General features: G+C 39.7%; 1 protein-coding gene across 2 annotated transcripts in view; it reads right to left on the reverse strand.

Moving 5' to 3' along the window:
• The window catches only part of TDRD3 (tudor domain containing 3), a 378,807-nt gene that overhangs the window by 192,334 nt on the left and 170,547 nt on the right, over positions 1-15,926 (reverse strand). For both annotated transcript variants that reach the window (XM_089668374.1, XM_089668381.1), the window contains one exon: positions 13,968-14,128. In XM_089668374.1, coding sequence (XP_089524500.1) covers positions 13,968-14,128 — 161 coding nt within the window. The remainder of the gene's footprint in view (positions 1-13,967; positions 14,129-15,926) is intronic.

Consider the following 15,926-nt stretch of genomic DNA (forward strand, 5'->3'; position numbering starts at 1 on the left):
CAACATGACTGCACAGAGTCCTGACCTCAACCCAATAGAAACCTTCAGGATGAATTAAAGCAGAGACTGCGAGCCTCACAAATCCACTTCTGGTCAAACATTCCCATAGACACACTCTTAAACCTTGTGGACAGCGTTCCCAGAAAAGTTGAAGCTGTTGAGTTGCAAAGGGTGGGCCAACTCAATACTGAATCCTACGGACTAAAATTGGGATGCCATTAAAGTTCATGTGCGTTTAAAGGCAGGCGCCCCATTACTTTTGGTAATATAGTGTATATATTTTTAAAGCCGAGGCCCTAGATAATAAAATGGTGGGTGTTGAAATTTTAAATGTCACACAGTATTTGTGCAGTGGTTTTTCAAAAGCAATTTTTTTGGGGAAAATTTTTTTTTTATTAATTTTAACATACAAAAACACAATATAATGTCTAATTGTTTGGAAAAATTTAAAAAGATGATGTTATGTCGAGTAAATAGATAGCAAACATGTCACAATTTAAAATTGCACACACCCGTGCAACAGCGACAAAAGACAAATTCATCTATAGACGACACTTTAAAAGCCTTTACAGATTACCATTTTAGATTTAAACAGGAGGTCTGGTTCTAGAATTGGTGCCCTCGATGTGACACATTACATGTGTGGGACGATTGCAGGCGCGCTTAACATTTTTAAATTAATTTTGCTTTTTACACTGTTTCTTTACTCTAATCACTTTTATTGTTATTACAGGGAATAAAAATATCCCCTATGATAGCAATAGGCAGTGACAGATACTCTTTATGGAGAGATCTGGGGTCTATTAGACCCGGATGTCTTCTCTGCCCTTTAAAGCATCTGACCTGTGTGATCAGTTGCCTTCCCAATTCTAAAATAGCGCTGTTGATTGTGATGTGAATGCTCATCGCTTCCGGTTTTCTTTACCATAGAGCTGATCAGAGCTGTTCCAGTCTCTGATCACCTCTATGGTCAGTCGGCGAAAGCACTGGCTGGTCACTCAGGTCTTCCGGTGGGATGGGAGAACCTGAGAAAGCTGCAGAAGGCGGTGGGGGGGGGGGAAATGTCCCCTCCTGCTACTTGTAAAAGTAATCCAGAGGCTAATTAACATCTAGGATTGCTGTTATAAGAAAGGCAACTCTATAAGCTAGGACTGATTTTATAAGAAAGTCCACTCTAAAAAACAATACTGGGATGATGGTTGTCAAGTGGTGAAAAAAAAAAAAGTGAATACAAATCTTACCTATAAGACTGGCTGAATTATCAAACTAAAACATGTGTGACTATTTTGGTAGACATTTATTTAATGATTTTACCATTCAATATGATTAGTTTGATGAAAGATTTGCATCTTTCACAGATCAACTGCACTACATGGGCAGTTTGATCAATAAACAATTGTTTTCACTGAGGCATGATCTTTCCAAGCAGAAAATCTAATAGAAGTCTTTGTTATCATTAGATGGGTAGACAACATCATGGGGTTAATTTAGATGAAAGCATTTAAACTGGCTATACACATTACAAACTGATTTTACAATTTCCATTACACGTACCATAATAAGCAAGGGCCTACTAACCAACCCATTTAAAATCAGGTACTTACTTTCAATCTTTCAATATTCAAAGCTGATTGCATATTGTAGCTGAAATACAACTTCTGATTTAACATTTACAGATAAACACACAAAACTGTGCAATCAGGGAATTTAACAGCCCATGAGTACAACCTGTTCTCCACTATGCAAGCAAATGTATTCACAAAATGACACATTCTGACGTGTCTCTAAAGATCCTTAAAATAGGGACCTCACAATCAGTTCTCATTCACAGGGTCAGTAAATCTACACCAAATCTAGGCAAGAATGATTCTTGAGCTGCATGCAATCCTGACCACAAAAAAAGGAGATAAGATACACTATATATTGCCAAACGTATTGGGGCACCCCTCCAAATCATTGGATTCAGGTGTTCCAATCTCCTTCATAGCCACAGGCATTTAAAATCAAGCACCTAGGCATGCAGACTGCTTCTACAAACATTTGCGAAAGAATGGGTGCTCAGTGAATTCAAGTGTGGTACTGTGATAGACTTATTGCACAGGTGGTAACCTATCTGTGAAATTTCCTTGCTACTAAATATTCCACAGTCAACTGTTAATGGTATTATGACAGAAACAATTGCGTATTGTCCGTGATACTTTTTTTATTAGCACTAACATACAATTTTGAGGACAAGCTTTTGGGGAATGTCCCCTTCTTCAAGGTCTAAGCACTACTGCTCACAAAGTTAGCAGAATGTTAGAAGAAAAGAAAGAAAAAAAAAATATAAAAAAAAAAAAAAAAAAAAAAAAAAGGAGGCGGCTAGAGAAAAGATGCAGTCAAAGCGAGGGGGGGGGATACTACACTCTCACGGAGGGAGTAAAGCTACAGCTAATAGTCATAAAAATGTCGGATAATGATTGAGGAATCCCATGTCCAAATTAAGGCCCTTATCTCGTGTCAAATAGAATTATCATTCTTAGTTCAAAAGTTTTTCTTTCCTGAATGGATTTGAAATTTCCTTTAAGTACTAAAACATTGAGGTCTCCCATTGTGTGGCCTCGTTGTGCGAAATGGTGTCCTGCAGGTGTGCAGAGGTCATCTTCTTTATGTTCCTTGATGGTATGTCTGTGCAAATTCATCCTTGTTTGCAACTTCTGTCCTGTTTCGCCAACATAAGATCCTTTGCTGCATTTTCTGCACTGGATAAGATACACAACATTACTGGAGGTGCAGCTGTATGATCCGGAGATACTGAAGATCCCTTTTGAGTATCTGACACTTTTTGATGGATTGATTTGGTTGCACAGTTTGCAGCGTTTCTTATTGCAGGGTTCGCTTCCATTATTTGTGACATCATTATCAGAAGGAAGTTTCCTACCGATTAGTTTATTTCTGAAGTTGGGGGGTTGTCTGAAAGCCAGTATTGGGGGTTGCTGGAATATTTCTTTCAGAGTTCCATCCTCTGTTATGATGGGTTGTAAATCTTTGATTATTTTTCTTATCCCTTCTAGTGCTGGGTTGTATGTGGTTACTAGAGGTACACGGTTGTTTGTTTTTTTCTCCTTGTACTGAAGCAGATTTTCTCTTCGGGTTCTTAAGGCTGTGTTTATGCCGTTGTTGATAGTTTTGTCCTTGTAACCTTTCTTATGGAAGGAGTCTGCTAGTGTCCCGAGATGTTTCTCTCGGTCTCTTGGGTCAGAACATATTCGGTGGTATCTGATGGCCTGACTGTGTATGATGGCACGTTTCGTGTGTTGGGGGTGGAAGCTGGAACTGTGGAGGTAGTTGCATCTGTCAGTGGGTTTCCTGTATATTGAGGTGTGAAGCGTATCATCCCTGATGTATACTGTGGTGTCTAGGAAGTTGACGTGTGTGTTTGAGTATTCCATTTTTAGTTTGATTGATGGATGAAAAGTGTTGATCAGTGAGTAAAATTTTTTAGGTTTTCTTCACCTTCTGTCCATATGATGAAAATATCATCAATATAGCGATTGTTCCATGCTGTTCAGGAATTTTTCCTCCAGGTCAGCCATAAATAAATTGGCATATTGGGGTGCCATTTTACTTCCCATACATTGAATATAGATGTCTTTATTGAAGGCAAAGTAGTTGTGTGTAAGTATGAATTCAATGAGCTGTGTAACATCCTCAGCAGCGTATTTGTGGTTTGGTGAGGATGATAAGGATCTGTGACATGCAGCTAATCCATCCTTATAAGGGATATTCCTGTACAGGGATACTACATCCATAGTCACTAGAAGTGTATTAGATGGTAATTGCTGTATGTTGTTGATCTTGTTCAGAAAGTCAGTTGTGTCTTGCAGGAAACTAGCAGTATTCATAACTAACGGTTTTAAAATATCTTCTACAAAGCCTGAGATTTGTTGGGTGAGTGTATTCATACCTGTTATGATGGGTCTGCCTAGATTTCCTTGCTTGTGGACTTTGGGTAGCATGTAGAAGTCCCCGATTTCTGGATGATCTGGAATCGCATTTATAAGTTCTGAATGTAGGTGGGCTGGAAGTGTTTTAATGAGACCTTTTAATTGCTTTGTAAAGTCCTGGGTCGGATCATAATCCAGTTTTTTATAGTAGATGGCATTTTCCAGCTGCCTCTGGCCTTCTTGTATGTATTTGTTTGTATCCATCACAACAACTGCTCCCCCTTTATCCGCTGGTTTGATGGTGATGGCCTGATTATTGCGCAAATCGTGTATAGCCCTTCGCTCTAGTGGTGAAAGATTGTACAGAATTTTCTTTTGCTGGGTGGATATCAGGGATGTAGCTTGCAATCTGAAGCTATCAATATAGGTGTCCAGTTTGGGGTGTGTCCTTGTGGAGGTGTGAAGCAGCTGTTCTTTTTCTTTGTGTAGCACTCCATTGTCCTAGGATTCCTTTCATTATTGTGGAAATATTCTTTGAGCCTTAGTCTCCTGAAGAAATCCTCCATATCTGACAATACTTGTAAATGATCCAATTTGGTGGTTGGGCAGAATGTAAGGCCTTTGGAGAGGATGGTTAATTCTGGTTCAGAAAGTTTATGATTTGACAAGTTAATGATTCCAAGTTCCTCTGTTATATCCACATTTTCAGTCAGGTCAGCATTTACACAAGGGATACCTTGGGATTCCGGATTAGATTCCAGATCACTGATAGTAGGAAGTATAGATGTTGGGTTGCTTTTATGGTTAGGTTGTATCCAAAAGGTCTGCTCTTGGTGCAGCTTCTGAAGTTTTCTACAATCAACTCCAACAAAATGGTATTATAACAAAACCTCACCAACAACAACCTTCTTGATCCCCTACAGTCTGGCTTCCACCCCCTACACTCCACCAAAACTGCCCTACTCAAACTCACCAATGACCTGCTAACCACCAAAGCTAATGGCCACTATTCAGTGCTCCTACTCTTTGCAGCATTTGACATGGTTGACCACCCCCTCCTCCTCAGAAAACTACACTCTCTTGGCCTCAGAGACTCCGCTCTCTCCTGGCTCTCTTCCTATCTATCACAGCGCTCCTTCAGTGTTACCTATAACGCTGCCACCTCCTCTTCACTCCCCCTATCTGTTGGAGTCCCTCAAGGTTCTGTCCTCGGGCCCCTTCTCTTCTCCATCTACACCTCCTCCCTTGGCCAATTGATACACTCTCACGGCTTCAACTACCATCTCTATGCCAACAACACGCAAATCTATCGCTCTACCCCTCACCTCTCCCCTTCAATCTCCACCCGTATCACAAGCCTACTGAGCGACCTATCGGATTGGATGTCACTCCACTTCCTCAAACAAAATCTTTCCAAAACTGAGCTCCTAGTTTTCTTCCCAGCCCGCTGACTTCTCCATCAAGACCAACAGCACCACCATCAATCCCTCCCCTCAAGCCAGAGTACTAGGTGTCATCCTAGACTCCAATCTGTCCTACCAGCTCCAGGTCCGTTCGCTGACCAACTCATGTAGACTTCACCTCCACAACATCTCCAAAATACATCCATTCCTAACCCCGAAAGCCACTAAGCAACTCATTCACTCCCTCATTATATCATGCCTTGACTACTGTACCTCCCTCCTCATCGGCTTACCTCACCGCAGGTTATCCCCGCTTCAGTCTATCTTGAATGCTGCAGCCAGACTCATCCACCTTACTCACCGCTCCGTATCCGCCACCCCTCTCTGCCAATCCCTCCACTGGCTTCCAATTGCCCAACGGATAAAATTCAAAATGCTAACATTGACGTATAAAAGCGGTTCATAATACTGCCCCAAACTACATCACCGATCTGGTATCCAAATACCACCCAAAACGTACTTTCTGCTCCTCACAAGACCTCCTACTCTCTAGTTCCCTGGTCTCCTCCTCCCATGCCCATCTCCAGGACTTCTCCCATCCTCTGGATCTCCCTACCCCAATCCATCAGACTATCACCTACTCTCCTCACTTTTAGGCGCACTCTGAAAACCTATCTCTTCATGGAAGCCTACCCCACCCACAGCTAATTACTAAACTTCTCCACTCTTCCTACCACTCCATCCCCCACAGCTATTTCCTCCTGTACCACTATCCCCTCCCTCCTAGATTGTAAGCTCCAAGGAGCAGGGCTCTCGAACCCCTCGTGTATTGAATCGTATTGTTACTGTACTGTACTGTTTCGTGTACTGTCTCCCATTATAATGTACAGAGCTGAGCAAACTGTTGGCGCTATATAAATCCTGTATAATATTAATAATAATAATAATAAAATGGAAGCAACTGGGAACAGCAACTTAGCCATGAAGTGGTAGGCCACGTAAAATGACAGAGTGGGGTCAGCGCATAAAGTGCGCAGAAGTCGCCAAATGTCTGCACAGTCAATAGCTAAAGAACTCCAAACTTCATGTGGCCTTCAGATTAGCACAACAGTAGTGCATTGAGAGCTCCACGGAATAGGTTTCCATGGTCGAGCAGCTGCATTCAACCCTTACATCACCTAGTGCAATGCAAAGCGTCGGATGCAGTGATGTAAAGCATGCTGCCACTGGACTCTAGAGCAGTGGAGACATGTTCTTGTGAGTTACAAATCACACTTTTCTGTCTGGCACTCCAGTGGGCATGTCTGGGTTTGGCAGTTGCCAGGGGAACAGTACTTACCTGACTGCATTGTGTCAAGTGTAAAGTTTGGTGGAGGGTGGATTATGATGTGAAGTTGTTTTTCAGGGGTTGGGCTTGGCCTCTTATTTTCAGTGAAGGGAACTCTTTTAAGGCATCAGCATTCCAAGACATTTTGGACAATTTCATGCTCCCAACTTTATGAAAACCGTTTGGGGATGGTCCCTTCCTTTTCCAACATGACTGCACACCAGTGCACAAAGCAAGGTCCATAAAGACATGGATTAGCGAGTTTGGGGTGGAGGAACTTGACTGGCCTGCACACAGACCTGACCTCAACCGGATAGAACACCTTTGAGAAGAATTAAGTGGAGACTGCAGGCCAGATCTTCTTGTGTGACATCAGTGCCTGACCTCACAAATGCGTTTCTGGAAGAATGGTCAAAGATTCCCATAGACACACTCCTAAACCTTGTGGACAGCCTTACCAGAAGAGTTGAAGCTGTTATAGCTGCAAAGGGTAGGCCAACTCAATATTGAACTCTATGGACTACGATTGGGATGCCATTAAAGTTCATGTGTGTGTAAAAGCAGGCGCCCAATACCTTTGGCAATATAGTGTATATTTTGGTATCCATTTTATAGCCAAGTAGATCCACTCTAGAAATACATTAGTAACTTAACAAAAAAAAGAAATTCCAAAAATGAAAAGGGAGGATTCCCTTCTCTGCTCCTGCATTAACTGTGCTTGCAGTTGGTACCGCTTCTTACAATTCCATGTAACATTGCAAGCAAGGCAGGAATCAATTTACCTGCTGAAAAACAATTTATATTTTAGACCACCACCAACACACACACACTGCAAGGATTAGATTAAATACATGTTATGTGAAGGGGTGCACAGATAAGAAGTATTTACCTTACCCCTGGCTCCAGGAGACTTTCTTAATGCATGCTTCAGTTTGTGATGGCATGCTTGCTCAGCATGTACAACATTGAGTTAACAGCCTTGAATTGCACATGATGATGACAAGGCTTAGCCCACAGACTGGAGTTTTAGAGAGAAGAGGATAGCACCAGAGCCAGCTTGGGGGCACTAAAAGGGTTGTTTTTGGTCACATTCCCAGAGTTCAGCTTTAACAAGTAAACAGTTTATCCAAAAACATTACGTGATAGAGCATTGAGGGGAAGTAAACTAGATTATATATAAGGTTTAATACTGCTTTAAGTGACAATGTCTACCTACTAAGAAGATTTTGTGATCATACCAACTTGAAAGAGAATGCACTGTGTGAACAGAGGTTCTTATCTACATACCCCAGCCTCACTAACGTGGTGGCCTTTAAGCGTAATTATGCAAGATCATTCCTGCAGTCTCTATAAAACTGGCACCTTTACAAAGCAGAGGCTTGGAACTCATTAATCAAAACCACTTTTCAACAGATAGCTAGCAAATAATATAAATAGTAGAAACCATAGTCAACAGTCTAAATTCAAAGTCCCAATGAATTTACCAAGTGTTTACTTTGTATTTTTACATAATACTCATAACTCTAAGGTCAAAATCCAAAATATGATGTGTGAGGGTTAAAATAAAAGAAAGAAAGCTTTAAGTTTGGTAAATAAAATTAAAGAATACTGTACATAAATGCTGCACTAGCCGTTTTGTAATTTAAAAGTTTAAAAAAATCTTTACAATGTCAAAATGTAAAAATGTTTTTACAACTATGCCAACTTTAGGGACATTCTGTACACTCTGGGTTCAGAATACCTATTACCGATAAGCACAGTGCTATGTCCGAAGTCTGGTCAGAGTCTAAAAACTGCAGCTCCTGCAACAGAATGTTCATCTTTAGCCAGATAGGGAAATAATGAAGTACATAAAAAAAAAGTTGTATAGCCTATATGTATATCTGTTTGAATAACCTTTTCAGATTCTAGCTATATTACCGTCATCCATTTAGGCTCCATTCACACTTGTGCGACTCCCAAGTTGCAAGATTTCCACTTCGACTTTGGAGTTCAACTTTGATGCAGTTTTACACTTTCTAGCATTAAGTCACATCAAAGTAGTGCAGGAGCCTTTTCAATGTCACTGTGACTTTAGGTCGCATATATCCAAATCAACAATGGGATGCGACTTTATGTGTCCAAAGTTAGATGACAAATTGCACAGCTGTGAATGGAGCCTAAGCTCAAGCACTAGGCAATTAGATTTAGGTCCTGAAATCCACAAAATATGTTGACAATTTTGATGATTAAGAATGTCCAGAGTGATAGTGATAAAAAAAATGAATATAGATGCTGGATGGCTGGTATTCTGTAAAAATATGTTCTTAGCAATCCAAAGGCTTGATCTTTGTTTTTAATGCAATTTTGTACAAATACATTATCCATTTATTTATCTATTTTAAACAAGGCTTACTTTTTCTTACTATGTGATATTCTATTGTTGCAATGTTGACATTTAAATCCATTTTTTTTCTGTTGTGCTATACTAGCTTTTTGGTGTCGACACTGCAACAATACAATAAATTACACCCTCACCATCTCTTTGTTGTACTATTTATAATAGAAAGTAATGTTTAAAAAAAATCTTCTGTAAATGTGTTGTGAAATTTGAAAATTTATTTCTCCACAATACCTATCACTACATAGGTAAAAGAGATGTGGCTGTGAAGTGACTTTGCTGCTTATTCAGAATATGTAAATACTTCAGTGTGCATAGAGTAAGCAATTAATTTATGTGTAAATCTTTTCCCCACTCCAAGGCACATTACTCTGTGTGGCAGTGGAGCAGGACACCCCCCGTAGGGGGATGAAGTCAGGTCTGGCACAGCAGCAGCACTAAGAAGAAGGAGCAATGAAAGAGCTGGTTTGGGGGAGAAAGCTGAAATGCTGCTCATCCACACTATGCACCCTCACAGACACACAGGCATAGGAGGCAAAGAGATGTTAGCAATTTTAGGACTGAAGTGAGGGAGTTTATTACTCCGCTTTCTTACACCAAATGTAGGGAGATTTCTCTCACTGACCAGCAGTAAGGGGGACAATACTGCAGACTACTGCACTCTGTACACGGTGCTGTATCCTACATAGTTCTGACCATTGCACTGCATTCACTATGTTTCATTTTATACTCCTGACCCCAGCCCTGTATGAGCAATGTTTTACATTATACTCCTTAAATCCTACACTGTACATTATACTCCTGACCCCTGTACTATATATGCCATGTTATATGTTATATTCCTGACCCCTGTACTGTATTAACTGTGTTGTACACTGTATAAGCTATATTGTGCATTACACTCCTGACTCCTGCACTGAATACCATATGTTGTACATTGTAATAAGCTGGACGATACAGACACTTAACTAGTTACACAGGATGTTTTGTCACATACAGAAACTTGCAAACCAGCAGCAGCCAAAACAGGTATCATAGTACTCAATAGGTCAGTCAGTGTCAAATTATTTGTTTTAAATATTTCATGCCAAATGTGTCTGACTGCATAATTGGTGTTTATCACTGTATTCTCTGCAACAGCTGTTGGTTTAAATAGACTGTACAGACTAAACGTTGTAGAAAACTTAAATACATAAATAATTTTATTAATTAGCATTACCTCCCTTGCTGTGTTTCCGTCCTTATCATAATACAAGGTGCGTTCAAGTTAAACCGGGGCTTTTAATTTTACAAGTATAAAAAGAGATGCTAGTGTGGTGGTACTACACACAGTAGTATGTAGCAAGTGTGTCCTAATATTAATAGGCGGCGCACATGTCACAGGCCAGTCCAGAAACTGCTAATGCAATATGGCACACAACAGTGTTAGTGCATTCATGGAACAGCGGGTGGTGAGGGAGTTTCTTGTGAATGGAGGCGCAAAACCCATGGATATCTACAGAAGACTTCAAGCACAGCACAGTGATGAGACACTCAGCCACAGTAAGACATTTATATGGTGTAAACATTAAAAAGGTGGCCATACGTCCATCAGTGATGATCCAGGCCGTGGTGGTTCCCAGCCCACAGCAGTCATTCCTGTGAACATTCAGCATGTGAAATGCCTGATCCTGGATAATCGACGCATAACCTGTTGTGAAGCTGCAGAAGAGACAAATCTTACTGTGGGAATGGTGAACACAATGACAACGAAGTGAAGAAGGCTGTCCTAGGATGGGTTAGGCATACTGACAAATCTTTCTATGCCGAAGCTTTCCAGGCCATAGTAATGTAGCAGGGGAGTATGTTGAGAAATAAAACCAGTTTACTTTCCTTGAAATTTGTTCTTTTATTATACAAACTCAAAAGTCCCAATTTGACTCAGACGCCCCTTGTACATTGTCCTGCATATAGAGTATTTTAAAATTAAATTGTACAAAAGGTTGTCAATATGCCGCTCAGAAATCCACAACCAGTTTAAATATATGCCCCACCCCTAATTAAAATACAATTCATGCCTATAACAACTTGCTGGATGCACAAAAATAAAAGGTGCCCCTGGAAATATTTCTTAAATGTCACCTAAACACATCTATGTTTTTTTTTAGATTTCTCTTTACATCTTAATAAAAAAAAGAAGTGAAACTTCTGACAATGTTTGTAATGTTGTTCATATCCTTCCTCCATTTCCCCAATGGGCAACATGGAGACAAGAAGGTAAAATCTCCGAAATGGAGTCAAACACAGAAAAAAAAAAAACTTGATGAAATGCTTGAATTCCTACAGACTATATACAAAACTAAAAATGGCTTGAGATGGGTTTTTTTGCAAGGATACATGGGAAAATATCCAACCCAATCATATAAAACTAGACAAAGTTGTATAAAACAGTTCTTGGACAAACAGATTTCAGATTAACATGAATGTGGAAGTTAAAGTCAAAACATTTTTTTTTAATTCTGGATAGAGTGGAGAGGGATTAGAACCCTTGTCACTTTTTATTGCTGTCCCATTAAGGAGATTCACCCTGTTTGTTCTGTTAATCGTTATGACAAAGTGAAAGTTAAAAAAAAAACCAAATTTTGGGTTGTCTCCAGAAAAGTAATAGCAAGAAATCTTCCAATGGGGACACTGGTTCTGGTGACCTGGAGGGCCCCAAGGAATACTTTTAATTTGCAGGGATTTCCTCTCACTTCTTGTTTGGCTATGGGTTGGAAAGTGAAGGCAAATATCTGAAATGATCTGAAATTTTAACAGGGGTTATAATCCTCCCTTGCTCTATCCAAAATGGAGAAAAAAAAAAAGTTTTGCCCGTGGTTCTACTTTACATAATCACCATGACATTCTATGAGTTTTTTTACTGTGTGTATTCAAATATTCTACAATTAAAACCTTAAAAATTAACTATTATAAACACATTCCACGAGGCGGGAAGGAACGGCAGTGTCACAGCTCCCTGCTAGGTAGGCCCAAGACCCTCTGAGAACTACCAGTGGGCTATTATCACAGCGGTTCGCAAACGGCAATCCCTCAGGGAAACATACCTTCCACCGGTGGCAAGTTATTTAAAGCTTACGGCTGTTGAGATTTACAGAGCCTACATGGTGTTAATAGGGCATGTTTTATGGGCCTAATTTACCCTGTATACTCGGGGAATTTTTTGGAAATCCTCCTTGGAGGAGAATCTACATATATATATATATATATATATATACGCTATCCTATTCAGGTATTTTTTGCTGTGACATAGCCACATCCTTATAAAACCGCAAATAACCTTCTCAAATTGAGCAATTTTTGGAAACCCTTTATTGGGTATATTAAACTCAGGTATCTACGGCCTGCTATATGCTACATACACATTATATGTGTTTGAAATCCACGCATCGTGTATACCTGGTTCCTCACCCCCATATGCATCTTTGAAAAAGCATCAAGGACCTGATCTTAGTTCAAGTCGACAAGAGTCTTCTTGATCCTTATTGATGGTAATATATCCACATTTTATGTGTGTTTTGTTTTCGGGGTCACCTGATGCCCATGATCTATACATTTATTATCTTTTTCTATATATATCCTCAGAATCATTTGGTACTGTGGACCTTGTTTCATTTGGGGTGGCTATCCAGGAAGTCCCTACACGTGAGAAGCGGGTATGATAGTCTCACTATTGAGAAGGTAACAGCAGTATCCATTGACTATTGTGGAGGGAGGCCTGGTAAATTTTGGATGTGATTTGGGTTCCACATTTCTATACATATACTATGTATTTTTGTGTTCCAGCTTGTACATTCCAGGAGGTCCCTGACATATACTGGGAACACACCTATTGAATACATGGTTCACTCAAATATAAAGCGGGAAACCTACGGAAACCCAGGATAACTATTTCATCATTATACAACTCTGCCTTATATGGTGCTCTGTTGGCTAAGATGACCCTATATTGAAGGCGCTAAGTGTTTTTTAACATGATTTTATTTTTTTCATATGTACACCGTGCTCATGTTTAAACCTCCCTATGATCTATGTGATCAAATAAAGTATTGTTAAAATTCCTTTGAATTCATATTACTCCGCGTGGATTATTTAGAAACCTTCTTTTTCAGATAGGTGTGTCCTTGTCACACTATCATATTGCTTAGGTTCCATTTTGTATAACCTGCGTAAAATCTTCCACAGAAATAATAGTTTTTAAACATAATCTTGCTTTAGCATCAATGCCCAATGCTTAGAAAAGTATGAGTCAACGTTATAGTGGTATTACTGAAGATATGGCAAACCTGCTGAGGACCCATCTTCCCCTCATTTGTCATAAGTGTTTTTAAGGTGTTTGTGTCTACATTTACCAGTCAACAAAGTCCATGTTCAAACAGGGAAATTACTGTATATACACAGAACAATTCCACACGCATACTAGGTTAACCACGTAGAAGGAAATATTAAAATAAGAAAAACTGAAACATTTGGATCTGAATGATAAAAAAAAAATCTGTTACATATCAAATAGTGATGCATTGAAAAAAAGCCAAAGATATAATATTACATCATAATACTGACAGGCTTGTCCATGAGAAGTCTTTAGGTCAAATGAGCACTATGCTCCTAATATGCTTTGTGTCACTGAAAAGTGATTAATTCTTTCTGTAGAAGTTGAACTTTATTCATCAGATTTACAAAACAATAGAAATATCACTTTTAAAATTAGCCATAACATACAAGATAAGGACAAAGCCTGCAAAAGCTGATAACTACACAAGGTCAGATTTACAGGTTAAGTCACACAAGTCAATGAATGATTAAAGTAGGTTTGCACTAGGCCATATATGTTTTACCATTCCTTTTCCACTAAGCAACCACACAAACTATTCTCACACATGAAAACCTCTTACCTGACTTTTGACAGGTAATTAAACTCTATGGCTGTGCAGACTGTTTGGCCATCGGTCATCTGCAGACGAAGCATTCTAGGTGCTGCCTGAGACTCTTCATTGTCTTTTGGTGCAGACACATTGCGGATTTTCTGAATTTGTAAAACACACGGGCCATCTATCTGGAAGAAGTAGAGGAAGGCAATTAGAAAGGAAATATACACGGAAACATATATTTGTGGGCACTTGTGTCCCCATATTTGGTAAATAAACACAGTACATTGAAATACCTGGCCAGGAAGTGGCTCTCACCTGTCCCTTCCAACAGTGGGTGATTGTCTATTTGGGGAAAAATTGATGTATCAAAAAAGAAGGTGCCCTAATAAATTAAAAAAAATATGGTTTGCATGGCTAAAAGTGCCCCAGGAAACCCTACTGGAAGGTATCTGAGAAATATTAATATATTACAATAGTAACCTATCTACTTCCTATGTTATTTTTGAGTGAAGTATATTCATGCCCAAACTTATGTATAAGGTTCATACTGCCGTATAGGAGTATAAATCCCCCGGAGTAGGTTTGGATTGGTGGTCTTTCCCCTTTTTTTTCTTCTGAATACTGTACATTGCAGCCCTTTTTTTTCTTTGTTTGTTTTGTTATTTGTTATAATTAATGTTTGTCGGATGTTTTTGAAACATCATTTTTTTTAATCTTTGTATAAGGAAAAAAAAAGAATCAAAAATTAATTAAAAATAAAGAAAAATTAAAGCAGAAACGACTAAAGGGTAACTCCAGACGAAACACAACATACACATTTGACATATAAGGAAGGAAAAAAAAAAAAAAAACAACTTTAACCTGCTGAAAAATGTGTATGTAATATACTGATCCAGTAACCCTTACCATATTGCATTCCATTAAAGCACCTAATTCTTTTCATTGCTTGGAAATCTGCAGACCCACAACATCACCTAGGCTGAGGAAGCACAGGCTTACGCCTTGGACTCTGTGACTGGAGGTGGAGGGAGGATGCAGCCAGGGTTAAAGCCTCTGGCCAGGTCACACCATATGGACCACTCATGGTCAGGTCCCCCTCGCTCTACTTTCTGATTTCATGCCCCCACCAGTAATTCCCCCCTGACCCCTACCCACCCCCGCCCCACCCGCAAACCAGACCCCCTGCAGCCACAGGCTTCCCTCCTCTGTATAAAAAATAAGAAATAACATAAAATAAATAAAAAACCCACAGTAAAGCTTTGTTTACACAGGGCATACACAGCGTATGCCCCTGCAAGGCCGTGTGTACCCGCACGGGAATGCACAGGTGTTCCATGCATCACCGTGCAGGCAGTCCCAATGATGTCCCTTGGGATGTAGTTTCTGCATGAACACAGCCATTGCTCCAAATATGACAACCATGCAAGTCCTGGGTGTATGTCCCTTAACTCACAATGTCTGCTTTCAGGGTTGTGCACCCACACTCACACAGATGTCAGATTGGGAGATGAATGGGACTGCCTTCATGGGGATGAACAGAACACCTGGGCATCCCCATGCGGGTAAGCACAGTTCTCCAAGGGCATACACCTTAGAACATCCCCCTTGTGAACAAGGCCTTAGTAGCAGTTTAGCAGGAGTTTTGTAAGTTATGTTGGGTTTGTGTCCACAAATAATGATTTTTGTGTATTTTTAGTGAAAATAGCGATTCGATGAACATTTGCACAACTACTGCGGGGCCTATAAAATTAATACCACTTCTTTATTCTAAAAGTCATGTGCTTTCAGAAAATATATGGTTTGGGGGGGTCTTTTCAAATTCTGAAAGCTGCAAGTGAAAATGGTGTTTATTTAGTTTTGCGCACATTCCATTTTCATCATGTCACAAAAAGATGCAATTATATTTACAAATATTTGTTATTTATTAACTTAACATAGCTTTAGCTTTTATATTTAGTAGGAAATTAGCAGGAATTTTGTAAA

This window comes from Staurois parvus, unplaced genomic scaffold (assembly GCF_062004578.1).
Source record: "Staurois parvus isolate SC_StPar_1 unplaced genomic scaffold, SC_StPar_1.0 ptg000007l, whole genome shotgun sequence".
NCBI lineage: Eukaryota > Metazoa > Chordata > Amphibia > Anura > Ranidae > Staurois > Staurois parvus.